Consider the following 21,133-nt stretch of genomic DNA (forward strand, 5'->3'; position numbering starts at 1 on the left):
CAATGGAGGAAAGAGAGAAGAAGAGTGGACCAATGAGTATGAGAAACAAGGAGGGGAAAGGAGGGAGGTGAGAAGGAGGGGAAACCGGTCCCTTCCCTTCCACCTGTTTGTCCTTCGTGACCCGGTTAGGAGCCGGCATCCCCGTGTGATTTTTCGAAGGTGTTGCACCATTTATCTGGCGAACTAGTACACCCCATCACATGCTTCCATCATCACAACTTTTCTTCTTCGTTGTCCACCCATGGAACGATGAAAATTGGCCTTGAAATTACAAAAAACCCTTAGGGTGGGTGCGGCGGGTTCGTGGTGGCAATACACCAAATTTGAAGGTAACTCTGACCACCACCACTACCAATGAACTCCTAGTACACCCAGGAATATGTCCCAAGCCTTGGTTGGGGTGGCAAAGCACCGGTGGCAATGGATTGAACCACCCAAATTATAAGGTTTCTGGCGGGTTTGAGTGAAATTGGGTCTTTTCCTGGCCGAGTTGGACTTCGGCCTAAGTATAAAAGTTGTTCCCCTTAACTTGCTCTACATCTCTGTAAAATTTGGAAATTTTTAGAAATTGTGAAATTTTCCAATGAGTCGGAGCTGCCGCCTGCGACCCACGACAGTGCGTGCGGCGGCGCATGGTCAGTAAGCTAACATTACGTTTTTATGTGAATTTCGTTATTCCAATTATGTTTTTGGAATCTATTTGACGTGTTTTGATTATTAACACAAATGTTGGATATTTTGATTAATTGAATATTTTTCGAAATTGGTTTGGTTATTGAATTGTGAACTAGGAAATGCTTGATCCCGCTCAAGGGTACGTAGGCAGTCTAACAGAGTTAGATGCTGCCTTAAAAACTCGAAAACTAATCTTGTGTTGAGAAGTGGTTTTAATAGAAGAAATTGAGGATAAAATTTATAATTGAATCGTATATTTTAGAAGTTTTAAAATATGGTTATAGAAATGTGAGGAATTAAGGAATTTAGATAAAGAATCACGATTAATTGTAGTTAAAACAATAAGAGTTTAATTTGGCCTATCACCGAATTTATTTCCCTAAAAAAGTAAATTTTCGGGATGGGGCGTTACAAATGGTATCAAAGCAAATGATTCAACTTTACACTATGCAATTTCTCGAGTCCTTGTTATTGTGAATTATGATATGCATTGTGGTTGCATTATGTCATAATTTTTATGAATAATGTGGCATTTATGTGATATATATATATATATATATATGAGATACATATATAATACGTTACATCCCACATTACCTAGGGAAGTGGATCCTGTAAGCCATATATGTATATTCTCATCTCTACCTAGCACAAGGCTTTTTGGGAGCTCATTGGCTTCAGGTTCATTTGGAACTCCGAAGTTAAGCGAGTTCGTGCAAGAGTAATCCCATGATGGGTGACCCACTGGGAAGTTCTCGTGTGAGTTTCCATAAACAAAACCATGAGGGCGTGGTCGGGGCACAAAGCGGACAATATCGTGCTACGGTAGAGTCTAGCCCGGGATGCGGTGAGGGCCTAGGTCAGGATGTGACATGATCTGCATTGTGATTGTGATGCAATTTCCATGGTGATTATGAAATTTGGTTAGTGGGAATTATGACTGCATTGATATTGCATTATTCCCTGAGTTCTATGACTAATGAGTAAGTTTTGTGGAATGCATAAATATATTGTGAATTGTAATGAATTGAATTGATTTGAATGGGAGTAAGAAAATTTTAAAATATTATATTCATGTTATAGCTTGAATATGAGCGTTTGATTAAAGTCTCGGATTAATCTTGAAGTGGATTGATATTATATTATGCATTCTGAGAGATTTGAAAAGCTAAGATTTTTGTGAAATTGTGATAAGTAGATGGAAAAATTGTATTATACCTATGCAGTTGAGAAATATTGAATTGGGTGAAAAGGCCCGTGGATGTTGATTTGGGCAAAAAGGTCCGTGGATGTCGATTTGGGCTTGATAGCCTGTGGAATGGGAGAAAGGTTTGGTTGGGCAAAAAGAGCCCGTGGATATTGATTTGGGCAAAAAAAGGATCAAGGATGTGTGATTGGGGCAAAGTGGCCCGTGAACGATGAATTGGGTGAAATGACTTGTGAAATGTGAAGGAATGGATTAGTGGGCACAAAGACTCAATGTTTCTGGGGAGAAGCTCCACATGTGGCTGTGAGAATGAATTATTGAAGTGATAAAAAATGTGTGATGTGTATTGGCCAGGTATATTAGAATCTTTTCCAACCTACTAGTCACTTATTGAAATAAAAAGAAAATAGTGGTGAAATCATTGTTTTGACAATGATAAGTACGGCTAAAAATTTTAAAATCTTTTGGCCAATGAAAATTGTGGTTGGAAATTTTAGTATTTATTAAAGTCATGATGATTTAGCAAATGAGAATAAAATTATAAACTGTGGTTATGGTTGAGTATGATATTTGGAATGGTGAAAAGATCATAAGGATTTTAATAAATACTAAAATTTGGAATGAGATTTTGAGTTTGTAAACGTTTTCCCAGTAGAGTTTTTACGTTGATGACATGAATGAATACTAAAATTTTATTCTCATTAGTATTAATATTCTACGCTTTATAATTTTATTCTCATTATGATTTTCATTTTTGATTCACTCGATTTCATTGAGTATTGAAGAAGTTATGAACGTTTAAAGTTTACCTAGTTTCTGGCAAGTTTTCCAGTTTTCTCTCAGATCAGTCACATTTCAGGCTATTTTCCGGCCATCTCTGACAACCATTGGGCTTCCAAATAGGTAATCTTATTCTACAATTTCCTATCTTCATTTTGATATATTATGAGTCGAATTTGGTTAAGAAACGATTGAGTTACAAAGTTTTGAAAATTGCCCAAAGAGTTTTTAACGGAATAACCAAAATCATAGATGGTGGACAATCTCAGGGATCATTTCTATTGATTTTCAATTTCAGCGACCATTTCTATTGATCATACAAATCTCAGAGACTATTTTGTATAATAACCCTATTTTGATTAATTGAATATTTTTCAAAATTGGTTTGGTTATTGAATTGTGAACTACAAAATGCTTGATCCTGCTCAAAGGGTACGTAGGCAGTTTGGCAGAGTTAGATGCAACCTTAAATACTCGAAAATTAATCTTTTGTTGAGAAGTGGTTTTAATAGAAGAAATTGAGGACAAAATTGATAATTGAATCGTATGTTATTAGAAGTTTTAAAATATGGTTATAGAAATGTGAGGAATTAAGGAATTTAGATAAAGAATCGCGATTAATGGTAGTTAAAGCAATAAGAGTTTAATTTGGCCTATCATTGAATTTATTTCCCGAAAAAAGTAAATTTTTGAGGGCGGGGCGTTACACAACCAGCCAGCCCCGGGTCGGGCTGAAATTCAAATTTGCAACTGATAGCTGCTGACATCAGCTAGCCGTTATTTTTAATTTTTTTTTTTTCAAAATTTGTTGTAAAAATTGTAAAAATTCATTTTTTCCCCTCTAACTTCCTAAACCATTAAACATTACATAACATTAAGTAACATAAAACAACATTAAACAATATTAAACAACATTAAATAATATTAAATAACATTAAACAATATAAAAATAAAACATTTAACAACATGAAACTTAAACAATATTTTTAAAAACATTTAACAATATAAAACTTAAACACCTGCTCCATGCTTCTTTTGGCCCAAATATGTGCAACAAGATCCTGTTGTAGGTACTTGTTTGTGGCACGGAAATGTATCATTCTATAGCACCTCATGCACTCATTTAAAGAGATATTACCAGTTCTTGGATTGAAAGGCATATTAGGCCCATCATATATTTTTGCACGAGCCCTTCTTGATCTATTTGGATCATCTTGGTCGTCATCGGACTCTCTATCAATATACCCATCTTGCTCATCCTTCATAATCATGTTGTGTAATATGATGCAAGACATCATGATGGAGTTCAAATTTTCTTGACTCCACCGTGCTTGTAGAATACCGAAAGCTCTCTTAATATCTTTCCGTTATGCCTCTTGGTGTAAGGTAAACAACTCTTCGGCATCATTCGCAGTGTTTGGAATTGCTTGGACAAGTGTCACCCACTTTGGGTAGATGCCATCTGCTAAGTAATACCCCATATTGTACTGACGGTCGTTGATGTAGTAGTTAAGTTGAGGTGCTTTACCTTCCGTCAGCCTATTAAAGATGGGTGAACTCCCAAGAACTGTAATGTCATTTTGGGATCTTGGGACTCCAAAGAAATCATGTCAAATCCATTCGTTATATGAAGCAACTCCCTCTAACACAACAGTTGGCTTTCTCGACCTTCCGCAAAAGCCTCCTTGCCATTCGGTAGGACAGTTCTTCCATTCCCAATGCATACAGTCTAATGATCCTATCATGCTTGGAAACCCACGGTCTTCAACTTTGCGAATGAGCTAATCCTAATCTTCTTGATTTGGCTCGTAGAGGTACTCCTCTTTGTAAAGCTGAACAATTATGTGACAGAATTCAGTAAGAGTATCAAGGCATGTTGACTCAAACATAACATGGGTTTCATACATCGAATCAGCTGGGGAGCCATAGACCATCATTCAGAGTGCAATAGTAGCTTTCTGATGAAGTGAGAAACCAGAGCAGCCTGCTTTATCCTGCTTCTGTAGAAAGTATAGATTGACTTGTTGGACATCACAAAGTAAACGCTCGAAGACATGACGCCTCATCCAGAAGCGACGTCTGAAATCCTCTTTTGTGTACACCGAGTTGGGGTTGAAGTAGTTGTTCATCAGATTGGCATGTGTCATCGTTCTGTTTCGTGGTTTGTAAGAGCAACCAGCAATAGAGCCACCCCATTGAGGTTGTTCCTCAGTTGGCTAACACACCATGGCCGCAGCCATGGCTGCTGCTCTGTTTTGTGTGTTACGCCATGCTTCGTCTTCTTCATCAGACTCCTCATCTTCTCGTCTCATCTATGCCCATTTTTCTTCCAATTTGGAATTGGATGAGGACCCCTTGTTGGAATTCATTGCAAACTTGAATTGAAAGAGATTGAATTCAAAGGTGTGTGAATTATAGCCCAATATCCACCCTATTTATAGCCCAAAAAAATTCAAATCCAACGGCTAGTTGACGTCACTTAGCTGTTGAATTTGAATTTAAGTTGTAGTTTTTAAATAATAAATTATGTTTGACCTTCGGTTGGAGACAGTTTTTTGTGACAGATCTAAAACGAGCCTTATGGCCCTTTGGTCCTTACTTGGAGATAGTAAGAAATATGGTCATGCACTGTTCATTAAAATATTAATTTCTTTGTGGCCAGATGACTAAAATAAGTCTGGTCAGCATTCAGTTGGAGATGGTCTAAAAAAATTACCTGATACTGTTCACTAAAATATTAATTTTTTAAAGGACTGTAAGCCTAAAATGAGCCCTCTGACTTAGGAGGGCCGGTCCGGATCAGTGTCCGACGACTCCCGCCGCAACAAATTTTGAGTTTGAGTTTTTAAATTCCCCTCACTCTTTTGGATTTTATTCGAAAACCCGCCCACACTTGTCCATTTCCAGATCTTCACTCAGATTTCTTCCATCTCAATCTCCTAACATTTCCCAGATTCAAAAAAGGTCAGTAATCTGTTTATCGCCTAATTACGTTGTTAAATTTCAATTACTCTTGTTTTATAATATCCGCGCATCTAGGGTTTAATCTCCAGTTGGGATTTCCTAATTTAACACTAATATGCAGCTTTTTTCTAATTTAGAGTGTTTTCGCTTTGTAATTGGCTAATTTTCTTTCCGGATTTTTCCTTTTTTCTTTGTTTCGTTTGGATCAGAGGGTGGAGAATCCTTTTTTTTTGGCGAGCAGAAGAGCTGGGGTTTTTAGGGCTTCGAGATTTTGAAGTTGAATGCTTAATTTGGTTGTTTAGATTTCGATTTTGTTTATCCTTCTGCAATTGAATTGCACTATGAGTAGTGATAATTCGACCGATGGGTTTTGCAAATCCCGACGGGTTCTCGGTGATTTGACCAACCGGCCCATAAAAAGGGGGTTTTCGATGATTTCAGCTGATTCGGGTACTAAATCTCTAAATGCAGTTGGTAAAAATGTTGATTGTGAACATAGGATTTCAAAAGTTGCAAAGCAAGTGTTTTTAGGGGTTGAGGATTTAGTAAGAGAGAAATGCGAGAAAAAAACCGGAGTAGATTGTAACCCTGAAGCTTTATCTTCGCCAAAGGGCACTCAAGAATCTGTGTTTTCACCTACTTATAGTGACATTGATGATTCCCCAAATGACAACAGTGATTCTGTTACGTTGACTATGTCTAATGATATCGGGGAAAAGTCCAGTGACAGTGGAGCTAATGCTAGCAGTGTTTTAGAAGTCGGCGATGCATTGATGGATAATGCCTCGTCCATTGCTTCAATTGCAAAATGCTCAGGAATGTGCAAGAATGACTGTTGTGGTGGTGGGGAGAAATGTCAATACAAGAAAGCGGGACATATTTCAGAAATTAATCAAAGCGTTCCTCCATATGAAGGATTAGTCACTGTTGTTCATGGTAATGACGAAAAGGGTCTTGGTGTTGGTAAAGTGGCAGCAACCAAATATGGTTCTAATGAGTGGTCGATGTTGCCTAGGTCGCAAAGTTGCTCGAAAGTCCATGAATTTGAGAAGTTGGAAAGATGCACTGCTCTTAAGGGTGGTGGCAGTGCTGATTTGAGTGTAGGTGATGACTTGCTCAAAGATTGCTCTTGTTCATTTTGCTTAAAAGGTATTACAACTCTTGGTTATGTTAGTTTTTATACCTGATTGTGTGTGATATGGACGTTAAAATGTAGACTAACGTAAGTTTGGTTCTTTTGGAATCTGATTATCAGCTGCTCACATCTTGTCGGACCTCCAATACCAGGATATCAAGGGTCGAATTGCTGGTGAGTTTGTGCAGAATGTGTAGGAATTGTTGCTATGGTGAAACATCTTAAGTTGTTTTCGACATCGACTATTCTTTCCATTCTTCAATATTTTACTGTTCAGTAATTCAATTTTAGCCTTTCAATTGTTGGTACGTTTGTGTAGACTGTGTGAAATGTAACTGTGGTGGGAAGAGAGATATTGTTGTTTTTCCCTTATACTTTGAAATATTTATTGTTCATTAATTCTACATTTTATCTTTAGCACTGAAGAAGAGTAAAAAAGAAGCGAACATATTGGTTGAGAAAAGTGTCAAGGGAAAAGAGAGTGATACCAAGGGACGACTACACCCAAACAAAGTGTCAAAACTTGAGAATGATCTCTCAAGTCAGTGGAGATCACTCTTTCTTAACATGGAGGATGTGCTTGTTCATGAAAGCAACCATCTTGTGAGTATAACTTTGTTTACTATGGCCTGGCTTGCACTTTCTTTGGGAAGAAACTTTCTTATCGTTTTTATTTTTCCTAATTTGGAGAATCTTTCTTATGCTAATGATCCATAGGCTTTTCACCACATCCTATTGTTGGCCATAAGGCAGTGGAGGAAAACCCAGATTTACGTGCCTAATTAGTTTGGTGTATACCTGTGTTAGTGGTTCCTATAGTAAACCTAATTTTGTAAAATCATTATATTGGAGACTAATTTTTTTTATTAACTGCTGACTTTTCCTTTTGGAGGTCTTAATGTGATTAATTCTCTGGTTTCTGTTTGGCAGCAAGACAGTTATGTCACGCTAAAAAAATTGAGGGACAACTGCAAGACAGAGCTTGAAGTTACCAGTGGAATGCCTTACGAGAAACAATAGTCTGTTTCGGGTTCTTGTGTTATTGTAAGATTGTTCGTCACATTAGTTTGTGTCTACTTGTGCATGTGCACCCATGTATTCATGTAATGTTGTTTGGAAGACTGCTTCTTCCTCGACTTCAAAACCTAGGAAGCCTGTTTTCTTTGTCTTACCATTTTTCTTAATAAACTGTACACGTTCATCAAATTCGTGTAATATCATTTAGATTACTCCTTGCTTGGACGAACCTGTCATGAAGCATGATAACTTTGCCATTTTCTACCCTCGACCCTTATTTGTCTCAGAATTGTCATTTGAACAAGCCTTGGTAGTGAGTTTTCTTATTCACTGGTTTTCATTTTTATTGATTGAAGTTAACTTTTTCTTATGCTTATAAATGAACGAGTGATTAAAAAAACTTGAAAGAATTCGAGAGATTTGAATATCTGTTACTGTTGGCAACGTCAAATGAAAGAGATGCTGCTATCGGTTAACAGCGATGTCTTGTCTGCTGCAATGAAATAAATAATGGGGTAAATCGTTAAAATAGTCTCTGAGATTTGCATAATTCATCACTTTGGTTCCTGAGATTCTAAATCAATAAAATTGGTCCCTGAGATTGTCCACCATCCATCATTTTGGTCATTCCATTAAGTGCTGGAGCTCTTGGCGGGAAGTTTGTGCAATTTTCAAAACTTCGTAACTCAATCGTTTCTTAACCAAATTCGATCCATAATATATCAAAATGAAGATAGGAAAGTATAGAATAAGATTATACCTATTTCGAAGCCCAATGGTTGGTTGCTAGAGATTGTCAGAAAATAGCCTCAAAGTTAACTGGTCCGAGTAAAAACTTAAAAACTCACAGGAAACTGGATAAACTTTAAACGTTCATAACTTCTTCAATACTCAATGAAATCAAGTGATTCAAAAACGAAAATCATACTTCTCGATGAGACGAAGAGAATGATATCTTTTTAGATGGCTAAATAGCCATGTTTTGACCGGAAAACGGCTTGAAAGTGGCTGTCTTGGTGTCTAGTTAGCCACTTTCCGGAAAACCACGGTGAGTTAGCCATCTAAATGGATACCATTCTCTTCGTCTCGTCAAGAAGTATGATTTTTGTTTTTGAATCACTTGATTTTGTTGAGTATTGAAGAAGTTATGAACGTTTAAAGTTTACCCAATTTCCGGCGAGTTTTCAAGTTTTCACTCGGATCAATTAACGTTGAGGCTATTTTCTGGCAATCTCCGGCAACCATTTGGCTTTGAAATAGATATAATCTTATTCTTCAGTTTCCTATCTTCATTTTGATATATTATGGGTCAAATTTGGGTAAGAAACGATTGAGTTACGAAGCTTTGAAAATTGCCCAAACTTCCGGCCAAGAGCTCCAGGACACTTAATGGAGTTTTTAACGGAATGATCAAAATGATGGATGGTGGACAATCTCAGGGACCACTTTTATCGATTTGGAATCTCAGGAACCAAAGTGATGAGTTATGCAAATCTCAAGGACCATTTTGGCGATTTACCCTAAATAATGCTGCTATGATATTGTGAGATTGAATGCTGCTGTCTTTTCGTTTCCAAGTTGAATTGCTGATGTTTTATCAATGTTACTGAGAGTAGAAAATCATACAAGGAACTATGTTTCAGTGATAACTTTCTGTTCACCATGATTGACAATGTTGACATTGCACTAGTTTCAGTCTTTACTCAGTTGGAAGCACAAGAGTTTCTATGATTGCTCCCCACGGTTTGCGTTGGCATAGTTTCGTTGGAAGGGCTACAACTTTTTACTATATATTTTCTTGCTTGACATGGCTTGATGCCGATAAAAGATGTTCTGCAATATGTTTAGAATTGCATTGCTGCATTTACAATTTAACATTATCGAATGTCAAGATTGTAGATGAATTGCCTTTTTGTCCTGTTATTTACGTACTACAATTTCAGCTAAGAGACTTTGGGTTGGAGTTTCAACTCCTCCACAACCCTATCGCTAACCAAAATCGGGAATGAGAAGAACGAGTCACTCTTATTCCGGGTTTTCCCCTTCTTTTCTTGTATCAATGAATCAAAAATTACGTGAGCCCTACACGAAATTAGGAATAACATTCCTAATTTGTAAGGAATATGATTCCTTCATAGCCTTCCATCCCTTGGATGGATAGAGGGGATGGCAGACCTTTTGGTTTGTCATGTTGTTAAAGAGTTGAACAATGGTTTTTCATGTTGTTAAAGAGTTGAACAATGAAAATAGATGGCTAGTGCCTAATCGAATTGATCGGATCATGTAGGAATAAGGTTCAAATCTACCGTATCCTTGCTCATTCTTATTTTCTTAATTCGATTTCAAGTATGTGAACATGCATATTAGGGAATTAGTTTGACAAATCTTAAAGTTTATTTCATCAAAATTGGTCCTAGTCTAGGTAGTCCAGGTAGTCTAGGTGACAAATAGTCAACATATAGAACAACCAACATTATATACTTGGTAAAGTTGACAATCGTAAAGTCAACTGTGTATTTTCTTTTGAATTTGGTGGTCAATTATACAAGTTGGTTGAAATGGTTGGTGACTATCATGCTACATTGAGAATGGTGCGCTTTGACCGGTCTTCTTTTAAAACTATTTGAGCCTCACTATTTAGCTCATGAAGTATATCAAAAGCGAGAGAACTCGTCTTATAAAAGGAATCTCTCAACCTTATCTTAGATTTACATCTCATTTTAATGTAGATGTAGTCCTGACTCAGAATGAACCACAATACATCCTTGTGTTTCTGAATATTTGTGCGTTTTTACATTGAAACTCTCGATTGCTTTGGTTTGTCTTATACATCAGAGGAAAGATTGACCGTCGCCACATTGGTGCATCTTTGATTGCAAATTTTCTCTCTCATTCAGATCACCATGGTACATTTCTGGCTCCGTCGCCCTGCCAGGCACGGACCCCTTCCGTACCCTATGCCAATTGCCAAACAAACATCTTCCACGCAAAAGTCCGTCAAGAAAGACGAATGATATTTCGTCTGGCTAAGACACGACCAAATTAATGGAAAACATGACCAGACCAAGTCCAACAAGCACATGCATGAGAGACATTGAGACATGAGCGCTGCCAAACCCTCAACCCTAAACCAAAAAACTAGCCAAAAAAAATTAGTACAAATGTCTGAAAAGGTTAGCATACAAACAACAAAGTGAACAAAATGTAAACAGAGAGGGATGTGCGGATGCAATGAATATGTCCTCATACATTATACGTGGAGATTCAATGGCAGATGGTGTTAACAACTTATTCAATTTTGGTTTATTTGAATGTTTGGTTTTATGGGTTTAGCCCGTTAGAATTAAGTTTTGTTAGAAATTAGGGTTAGTTTATTATAAATAGGGTGCTTTGTTATTCATTAGAGAATAAGTTAGTCACAATGTAGTCTCGTAAGGTTTTGTAGCCGTTTCGGCATTCTTAGTTTGTTCAATAATATTCTTATTATTTGTTAGTCTTGTTCGTTGCGCACTCTGATATTCAACTTGGTATCAGAGCAGGTTTGATCCTTCGGATTTAATCTGCTTTGGGTTGGTATTTGATAGCGATTTTACCACTTGTAAAACAAAGGGTTAAACCATAGAAAATTCTTGCAAGAGAACAAGTGTTTGTAGTATAGAATGGCTCAAGCAAGGTCGATCTCCTCAGGGACTGATATAAACAATTTACGAGTTTTTGTGTATTTAACTTATTTAACTCTAAGAACTAAACTAATTTGACGAAACTAAATACTACTGGATGCGACTTAAACAAATATCTAAAATGGGAATTGGTTTATAGGAATAATGATTCAACGTAACAAAGCAAGTAAATGAGAAAATTCAAGATAAAATAAATGATTGAAGAAAAATAGATTGACAATATGCTAGAGTTCAACCTTTACCAATAACACTCCTACGTAGCTCTTCCAATTGCTTAAATAATTGAAAACACACATGCTTTGAAGGTTGGATTTTCCTTGTGTATGTTTTACTTGTGACATTCAAGCTAAAACGCATACCACTACATGCAATTTATCCATGACATTTGGATTAAATATAAACATGAATGATTCATTAATCTTGATGAAAATCCTTTTGTTAAACCATGTAATCCCTAAGAGTATGATATTTACCTTAGGAGAAATTACAATCCTCAATCACAAGAAGCATAACCAATTTTAACGTGACATTCGTTCAAAATTGCATCTAATGACTTTTCTAAACATCCTAATGGTGATCAAGCATCAAGACACATAGATAGTTTAATTTAGAGATTGAAAATATCAAAGCAAGCATTTAACAACACTTAAGCAATTGAAAGAGAAATCTACATAATCATGTTGCGGCTTATGGCCTCACTCTAGCAAAATAAATTAGTTACACATAATTATTTGAATACATAAGAAATTATCCATAAAAAAATAACAAAGAACGAAAACACCCGTTTTTTCCAGACGAGCTCTCCGTTCCCTTTGCTTCCTCTTCCTGCGCCTCTTTCCCTGCGCCTGGTCACTGCCCTCCTGCTTTGCGCACTGCTATCTTGGCCCTTTTATTTTCTGCCCTCTCCCGTGTGCTGCCCTCCTGCTTTTTGTATTCTTTTTTTTTTTTTTTGGTTCTTCTACTTTTCTTGTCTGCCATCTTTTGCTTTAAACAACAAGGCAATGATCCTTTCAAAACATCACCCCGTGGAGACAAGCTCCACTTCCATTTCTCTTATTTGTTTTTATTAATTCCTTTTCTCCATTTTGCTTGAAAGTGATCCTAAAATAAATTTAACTGCACATTAACACAAGATAAGATAAAATGCCACAATTTTAACACAAAAACATCACAAAGACTTTAGAAATGGATGGTATAAATGCATGAAATATATGAGTGATCAAATACCCCCAAACTTGAATTTTTGCTAGTCCTCGAGCAAAATAAAGAAAACAAAACACAACCTAAACCTTCTAACGTTTGCCTCAGGGATTTCCAATGCACATGACATGTTAAAAATCATTATTCCCACAGATTTTAGTTATCTTCACACTTGAGCACATACTTAATCACAGTCACCACTTACTAGTTCACATTTAACCAATTAAAATGATGTTTTGAATGTAGTAACATGCCTTAGAGAATTTGCTCAATTCCTTACAAGATACTCTCTATTTTCACACATTTTCTGACTACACACCCTACACTAGTTATATGTGAGAATATTGATGTAAACATGAAAACGAACACTCACATATATGTATAACAAAGAAAGCGATTTTCTGGAGTTATTAAGCATGTTTTAGATATGATCTCATGAATGAAATGCTACTACTTAGATGCAAGAACCAGTGACACCATATGCTCATACCAATTTCAAACTCCACATATTGAAACGCATGACACTCAAGATGAAGTTAAGGGTTGTAATGAGGTTTAAGGGTAATGGCTAACAAAGAAAGGATAGGGATAACAAACGTTCTTAAAGCGATAGCAAGCAAAGCAATGAAATAGACACTTGGAAATCACTTTAGAATGCAGAATCAACTTTTAATTACAAAGGGAAGATTGATGCAACACTTAAGGTCGAATTCAATGCTTTGGACCCTTTCTTCAACAAACAACATTTTAGAGCTCTTTCTCATATATTTTTCAACTCTTTTTCACTCTTTTCACAACTTTTCTTCTTTTCATTCTATTTTTCACGAATTTTTCTTTTCTACCCGTGCCTTATGAATGATTTTGGCATACACACACACACAAGAATCACTTCCCCCACACTTGTTTTTCTGCAAGAGTTCAACAAAAGGAATTCCTTCTAAATTATGCTTTACTATGCTTCAAGAACAAGGGTATGGATGGTCCTAATCTAGGCTAGGTGAGGATAGTGTGGGTAACAAAGAACATAGGCTACACAAGGCTCAACGGGGTTAAACTTAAACACATAATGAACAGGATAGGCTTTTTGGCTCTTGGCTCACTAAACAACTTCATCTTGAATATGTGTTATGCAAATCAATAACATGCTTTGAATGAAATAGGCATGAGTTCTAGCATTTGGAACTAAATGATGAAACGCCTTCTAAGTAGCAACCAAGCAAAGAATAATGAGATCATGCAACGACTTAGAAAACAAGGATAGACAGATTATTAACTCTCCAAATAAACGTTTAGGCTCAAGTCTCACAAGGTTGTAGCGTTCATTTGAGTTCCTTCTTTCAAGCATGTTACAAAAACTGATTTTTCCTTTTATGATTGCATGTGAATTCATAAATTATAACCACAACCAAGCATACACCAAAGAGTAAATCAAATTTTCATCCATGTTTTTAACTCTCTTTAACAGTCATGTAATTAAAAACCAAATCCTCATCATTGTGTTGGAAGGTACCTTAAGACACAAATAAACATACAAAAACAATTATTCAAATTTTTATGAGATTTTCGAATTTTTATGTCAAAACACACTGAAACACTCCAAAATAGCTTAAAAACACTTAAAACAGCAAGGAACAACACTAGAAGTAATGGGTGATAAACTCCTACAATTTCATGCAAAACAATGGTTACCCCTCCCCCCCCCACATTTAAATCAAACATTGTCCTCAATGTTTCAAGCATAAACTCACACAAACAAACAACGAATAAACATGACAAGTATGACAAAGTAAAAATTAGACAGAGTAGAGTTTAAGAACGCAAATCTGGTTTTGGAGATAGATGATCTTGTTATCTTTCCACAGCTTTGATCTTGAACTGGTTTGGAATTCTGAGCGAGGAATATGAAAGTTCCTTGGTTTCAAATCAGACTCCTTATGCTAGGTTGATTTGATTGTGCAGTCTGCATTCTTCTTTGCTTGTTTCTTCTGCACGGCGGGCAGGCACGAGGTAGAGGTATTGGTCTGTTTCTTTCTTCAATCTTTCCAAGTGCCCACCTCTTGCTTTCTTTCTCCTAGTCCCTAGCTGAGGATGAATTGGCAAATTGTCTCCACATGCTTCGAGGTATCATTTTCACTTCCCTTATCTGTTCCCCAGGCTAATGTGGTAGACGAAGAGGAAGCATAAAATGATGAAAATGAGTACTCGAGAGCAAGGCTAGGTAAGCAATCAGGAAGGGGTTCCAGGCAGTCGGTTCCAGATCGGAAGATTGATACCAAGTGCTGGCTGATTTCTTTTTTTCTCCTTGTTCTAAAACAACGACAAGGAGAAGGACATGGAGAAAGCATGATATGAGATACTCTTGCTTTCAACCTTCATGATATGAAATACTTTTGCTTTGGATGGGTTGTTTGTAGAGGTACCCCAAGGAATAAGGAACATTGAGTGACTCGAGAGGGTTTGTTGGAAAGGCATTCTCGGAGATGATGGAAGGTTATGTATGTCTGCCTTGCCATGGAGGGTGAAGGTTGACATTTATAGGAAATAATAGTCGGTACTGTTCTTTCACTCTTGTCGGCAACCGTTGGATGATTGAACAGTAAACTTCACGTGCTTTCTACTTTACCAGAAATCGTCGACAGATTGCCCGTGATTTCCGTAAGCTGAGTGTGCATGTGAGACATGCTGACACGTCTGGATAAAGCAGATGCCTCTTCGATATCTGGAATCGGTGCTTCGACAAACTGCCTGTGATTTTCGCAAAGCTGAGCGTGCATGTGAGAGATGCTGACATGTCTGGAAAAGCAGATGCCTCTCCGATTTCTGAGCTTGCCTCTTCGAAATTTGAGCTCTGTCGAGTGCAGAGGTTGCATGTGACGAGTGCGGACAAATCTGGAATAAAGGATCGCCCGTGGTTTTCTGAGCAAGCCCAACTTTTGAGAAAGCTAGCGCCTCTTCGATTTTTGAATTGGCCTCTTTGAATTCTGAGCTCGCCTCTTCGATATCTGAAATCCCGTCGAGTGTTGATTTTTATAGAGGCACGCAGTTCATTTCAAAGCACACTTGAATTTGCACTTGTATAAACTCCCTTCTTGCACTTCTAATATCTTGACTTGTCTGATCTCTTCTTTCTTCAACACCTTTGAAAATTTCTGGCCCTTCCGACCGTCGTTTTGACTTGAACCTTGGTGAAGAGGCAGTCCCGCCTTTTCCAGACAACATATGGCGCCCATCCTTTATATCCCCTACTGGCCCCCTTACCGTTGGGGATTCGGTGATGAAGAATGATATGACAGTTGCGGTGGTGGCCCGGAACCTTGTCACTCCTAAAGATAATAGACTGCTTTCAAAACGGTCTGATGAATTGGCTGTTAAGGAGTCTCTGGCTCTTAGTGTGCAGTGTGTGGGTTCTGTGTCCAACATGGCCCAACGCCTATTTGCTCGAACCCGTCAAGTTGAATTGTTGGCGGCTGAAGTGATGAGTCTCAAACAGGAGATTAGAAGGCTTAAGCATGAGAATAAACAGTTGCACAAGCTCGCACACAACTATACCACAAACATGAAGAGGAAAATTGACCAGATGCAGGAATCTGATGGTCAGATTTTACTTGATCATCGGAGGTTTGTGGGTTTGTTCCAACAGCATTTGCCTTCGTCTTCTAGGGTTGTACCGCGTAGTGAAGCTTCAAATGATCAACCTCTGATACTTCCTCCTTCTGTGGCCCCGCCGACTGCTGAGGCTCCGCTGACTACTGAGACTTCTCTTAAGCAGCCTTTGTGAAGGCTCCCTCTTGTATTTATCTGCTTAATGTTCCTTCCTTTTTTATGAATGCAAAAATACCTTGCATAATTGTCAGTGTTTCAAAAATAAACCCACACAAAAAACAATTAAACAAGCAACAAATAAAAATATCAATCATGGCAAAATAAAACTACAGAAAAAGGAAGGTTTTTAGAAACGCAAAACTGATTGTTGAGCAATTAAAAAATCTTCCTTATTTGAATACATGGGTTGCCTCCCAAGAAGCGCTTGCTTTAACGTCTTGCAGCCGAACGATACCTCCAACTAAGCTTGAATAGGACCCAAGGTATGGAGGTGATCTTCGAATGGAAGATGATACTTGAAGTGATCGGGCAATGGTGTAAATTCTAGTGTGGGTGCCTGAATCATCAAAATCAGCAAGTTAATGGAAAACGTATGTAAAATTGGAGAAGATGACTTACTTGCTTTCTTTGGAACCACCTGAGTCGGGCTCACCCATTTACTATCTGAGATTGGATAAATAATACCTGCATCAAGCAACTTCATCACCTCAACTCTTACAACTTCCTTCATGATCGGATTTAGACGTCTTTGAGCTTCAACAATTGGTTTAGTCCCAGCTTCCATAAAAATTCTATGCATGCACAAAGCTGGACTAATGCCCTTTATGTCAGCAAGTGTCCACCCCAGAGCATCTTGATACTTGCGAAGAACTCTTAGTAATTTATCTTCCTCCGTGTCATTAAGATCAGCAGCAATAATAACAGGCAAGGTCTCATTCACCCTGAGATGAGCATACTTGAGGTGGCTCGGCAGTAGCTTGAGCTCTAACTTCAGAGCTTGCTCACTTGAAAGAAGAAGGGGCTGCTTAGGTACTCCAAGGCTTTTATAAACATGTCGCCACCTTGGATTATGAATTGGTGCACTATCCAATGTAGCAATGACGTCCACCACATTTTCTTCCATAGATAAAGTAGCATCATGGTTGGTGAGGCAAGTTAACAGCTCATCATTAGATGATCGTGAGGCAAAGTTTGCATGCATAATCCCATCCAAAACATCAACACGAAAACACTCTTCAGGTTCGAAAGGACGCTTGACAGCTTCAAAGAGTTCGAATACAACTGATTCTCCTTGCACTCTTAAGGTTAAAGTACCTGCTTCCACATCAATAAGTGTCCGGGCGGTGGCCATGAACGGTCGGCCTAAAATGAGAGGCACTTCCTTGTCTTCCTCCATGTCAAGTACAATGAAATTAGCTGGAAGATAGAATTTATCCACTTTAATAATCACATCTTCCAGAATACCCAAAGGATAGGTCACGGACCTATCTGCCAATTGAAGACTCACAGATGTGGGCTTGAGTTCTCCTTCACCTAATTTTTGAAAAACAGAATAAGGCATAAGGTTAACACTTGCTCCTAAATCAATCAATACTTTATGAAAATCAAGACTACCAATAGTACAAGAGATAGTGAAACTCCCCGGATCTTTCTTCTTGGGTGGTAGCTTATGTAAGAGGACAGCACTGCATTGCTCAGATAAAATCACCTTCTCGTATTCCAAGAACTTTTTCTTTTTAGAACATAGCTCCTTCAGAAATTTGGCATATGATGGGATCTGTTTAATAGCATCTAATAGAGGTAAATTAATTTGAACCTTAGCCAACGTCTTCATGAATTCAATGCATTGTTGATCCTTGGAACGTTGTTGCTGCCTTTGTGGAAATGGCAAAGGTGGCTTGTATGGTGGCTTGTCAGAAGGTACAAATAAACTACCAAGGCCTTTTTCTTTGTTTGTATCAAAGTTGGGTTGAGATTGCATTTTGTCACTTGCACTAGGATCTGGAATACCTGCTGCAGAAATAGCCTCTGACCGAGACTTTGTAGCCAACGGTGCACTTTTAGTAAGCTCTTCTTCTTCCACTTCGGCTTCATGGTGCACCACTTCTCTGTTGTCATAACTCTTGCCACTTCTCAATGTCCGTATTACTTTGCAATGCTCCATCCCTCTTGGATTTTGCTCAGATTGGCTCGGGAACTTTCCTTTTTCTCTTTCATTGAACATGGTAGCAAGCTGTCCAACTTGAGTCTCCAAATTCCCCACTGATGCCGTTAGATTCTGAATGCTAGTTTGTGTGGATTGGACAAAACTGTTGGTGCTATTAGAGAGAGAAGACATATGTTGAGCTAGCTGTGACATTTGGTCTTCAAGAGATGGTTTCTTAGTCTCACTAGTTGATTGGTAAGACTGTTGGTATTGACGTGGCTGTTGGTTACCACCCCAACTGAGATTGGGATGGTTCTTCCACCCAGGATTATATGTATTGGAATAAGGGTCACTTCTGGGTCTAATGAAATTATTCACCATATTCACATGCTCTTTCATAAGCTCAGGGTAGCTATCCTTGTTGGGGCATTGAGTGATGTCATGAGTTGTCTCACTACAAATGATGCACGCTTCTTGGGCATTGGGCATGGAAGAGACCTGCTTTAAGGAAGTAAACTTGGCATTAAAATTCTTTTCCATTTTAGCAATTTGAGCAGAAACATTAGGAGAACTCTAAGAAATCTTAAAAACTCCCCTCTTTTGTGTTTGTTCTTCTATCCATTGTTGGGATTCAGAAGCCATCATATCAAATAACTCAAATGCTTCCCTTGCTGATTTTGACATTAGTGACCCTCCAGCAGATGCATTCACTTGACTCTTGGTGGTGGCATTGAGACCATCATAAAATATGTTCATTTGAAGGTTAGAATCAAACCCAGCATGAGGACATTTTGTGTACATCTCATTATACCGTTCCCAAGCTTCATGGAAAGACTCGTTTGGCTTTTGAGCGAAAGCCAATATCTCTTTCTTGAGTGCAAGCATCTTGGAAGAAGGAAAAAACTTATTGAGAAATTTTTCTTGCAATTCTGTCCATGTTGTAATGCTATTGGCAGGCAGAGAATGCAGCCACGCCTTGGCTTTGTCCTTCAAAGAGAACGAGAACAAACGTAACTTGATAGCTTCAGAAGAGAAACCTTTGATTATGGTGTTGTCACATGCCTCAATAAAATCAGCCAAATGCATCTTGGGATCACTGTTTGGCAACCCATGAAAGGATGGCAATATGTTGAGGATGTGAGGTTTGATTTCAAAGGTTGTCCCATCTTCCACATCTGGATATATAATGCACCTTGGCACTGCATTGATTCTCGCTGCCAATGAATTCCTTAAAGGTTGACCTGCTGCAGGTAAGGCTAGGGCCATGTGTGCAACTGGTGCCAAAGGTTGGAAAATAGATGTGCTGCTCTCAGGATCACGGAACAAATCCTTAAGAAAAGTATCACCAAGGTTGGAATCTTGTGCTAAATATTTTTCTCTAGCTAACTTCCTTGCACTTCTCTCTGGTTCAGAGTCGTAAGGAATAAGCACTTGATTCTTGGACCTTGTTCCAATCACCATATACTACACCTGAACAAACAACATAAATATTAAGCCACAATAAAAATAAAAGTAAAATAAAATAAAACTTAACAGAAACTAACTAAGCAACAAAAAGGAAAAGAAAGTAAGTAAACCTAGATGAATCAAAAACACAGTTTATGCAAATTAGCAACCACTAGTTAGTTAAACAAAGACAAAAATCTCACACCACACATCCACTGATTTGAACAAGAGCAATATAAAAATAAAAGCCATTGATTTACCCAACGGAGCTATATGCATCATTCTGCATAGACTTGAATAATTACTAAAAGCTGTGAACTATAGAAAAGTTAGCTTTTAAAGACTTCAACTTGATGCTTCATGACCTTTTTTTTTTTATTTATTTCTTTTTTTTAATACGTGATTTAGAACAGAAATTTGTGAAAGGGATACATAAACAGATTTCTAACGCAAATATACAACATTATTACGGTACCAAAGTTAAATTCACCATCAATGGGCTTAATCAAAGATCAAAACTCAACTAAATTAATTGCTGTTTTTTTTAAATTTAATGATTAATAAAAATAAGACATAAACATAAGCATAAGAAAAATAAACACAAAAGCTCAGGAACTGTTGGCATAGTCCCCGGCAACGGCGCCAATTTCTTGATAGCGATTTTACCACTTGTAAAACAAAGGGTTAAACCATAGAAAATACTTGCAAGAGAACAAGTGTTTGTAGTATAGAATGGCTCAAGCAAGGTCGATCTCCTCAGGGACTGATATAAACAATTTACGAGTTTTTGTGTATTTAACTTATTTAACTCTAAGAACTAAACTAATTTGACGAAACTAAATACTACTGGATGTGACTTAAACAAATATCTAAAATGGGAATTGGTTTATAGGAATAATGATTCAACTTAACAAAAGAAGTAAATGAGAAAATTCAAGATAAAATAAATGATTGAAGAAAAATAGATTGACAATGTGCTAGAGTTCAACCTTTACCAACAACACTCCTACGTAGCTCTTCCAATTGCTTAAATAATTGAAAACACACATGCTTTGAAGGTTGGATTTTCCTTGTGTATGTTTTACTTGTGACATTCAAGCTAAAACGCATACCACTACATGCAATTTATCCATGACATTTGGATTAAATATAAACATGAATGATTCATTAATCTTGATGAAAATCCTTTTGTTAAACCATGTAATCCCTAAGAGTATGATATTTACCTTAGGAGAAATTACAATCCTCAATCACAAGAAGCATAACCAATTTTAACGTGA

At 37.5% G+C, this 21,133-nt stretch overlaps 1 protein-coding gene and 1 non-coding gene across 3 annotated transcripts; both read left to right on the forward strand.

Moving 5' to 3' along the window:
• The first annotated feature begins 5,362 nt into the window (after positions 1–5,362).
• On the forward strand, positions 5,363–8,104 carry LOC103428011 (uncharacterized). 2 transcript variants are annotated; one of them, XM_070822881.1, is made up of 6 exons: positions 5,363–5,626; positions 5,836–6,775; positions 6,882–6,935; positions 7,180–7,364; positions 7,692–7,827; positions 7,860–8,035. In XM_070822881.1, the coding sequence occupies exons 2-5, from the start codon at positions 5,968–5,970 to the stop codon at positions 7,779–7,781; spliced, it is 1,137 nt and encodes a 378-aa protein (XP_070678982.1). In that variant the 5' UTR covers positions 5,363–5,626; positions 5,836–5,967; the 3' UTR covers positions 7,782–7,827; positions 7,860–8,035. The 2 variants fall into 2 exon arrangements, with proteins under 2 accessions (XP_070678982.1, XP_008364323.2); XM_008366101.4 differs by having other exon boundaries at positions 7,692–8,104.
• An 11,075-nt stretch (positions 8,105–19,179) lies between these two features.
• Positions 19,180–19,286, forward strand: LOC114825297 (small nucleolar RNA R71). The gene has a single exon (XR_011584026.1). It is a non-coding gene; the product is annotated as a small nucleolar RNA R71 (small nucleolar RNA).
• The last annotated feature ends 1,847 nt before the right edge of the window (positions 19,287–21,133 follow it).

This window comes from Malus domestica, chromosome 01 (assembly GCF_042453785.1).
Source record: "Malus domestica chromosome 01, GDT2T_hap1".
In the NCBI taxonomy this organism is placed as follows: Eukaryota; Viridiplantae; Streptophyta; class Magnoliopsida; order Rosales; family Rosaceae; genus Malus; species Malus domestica.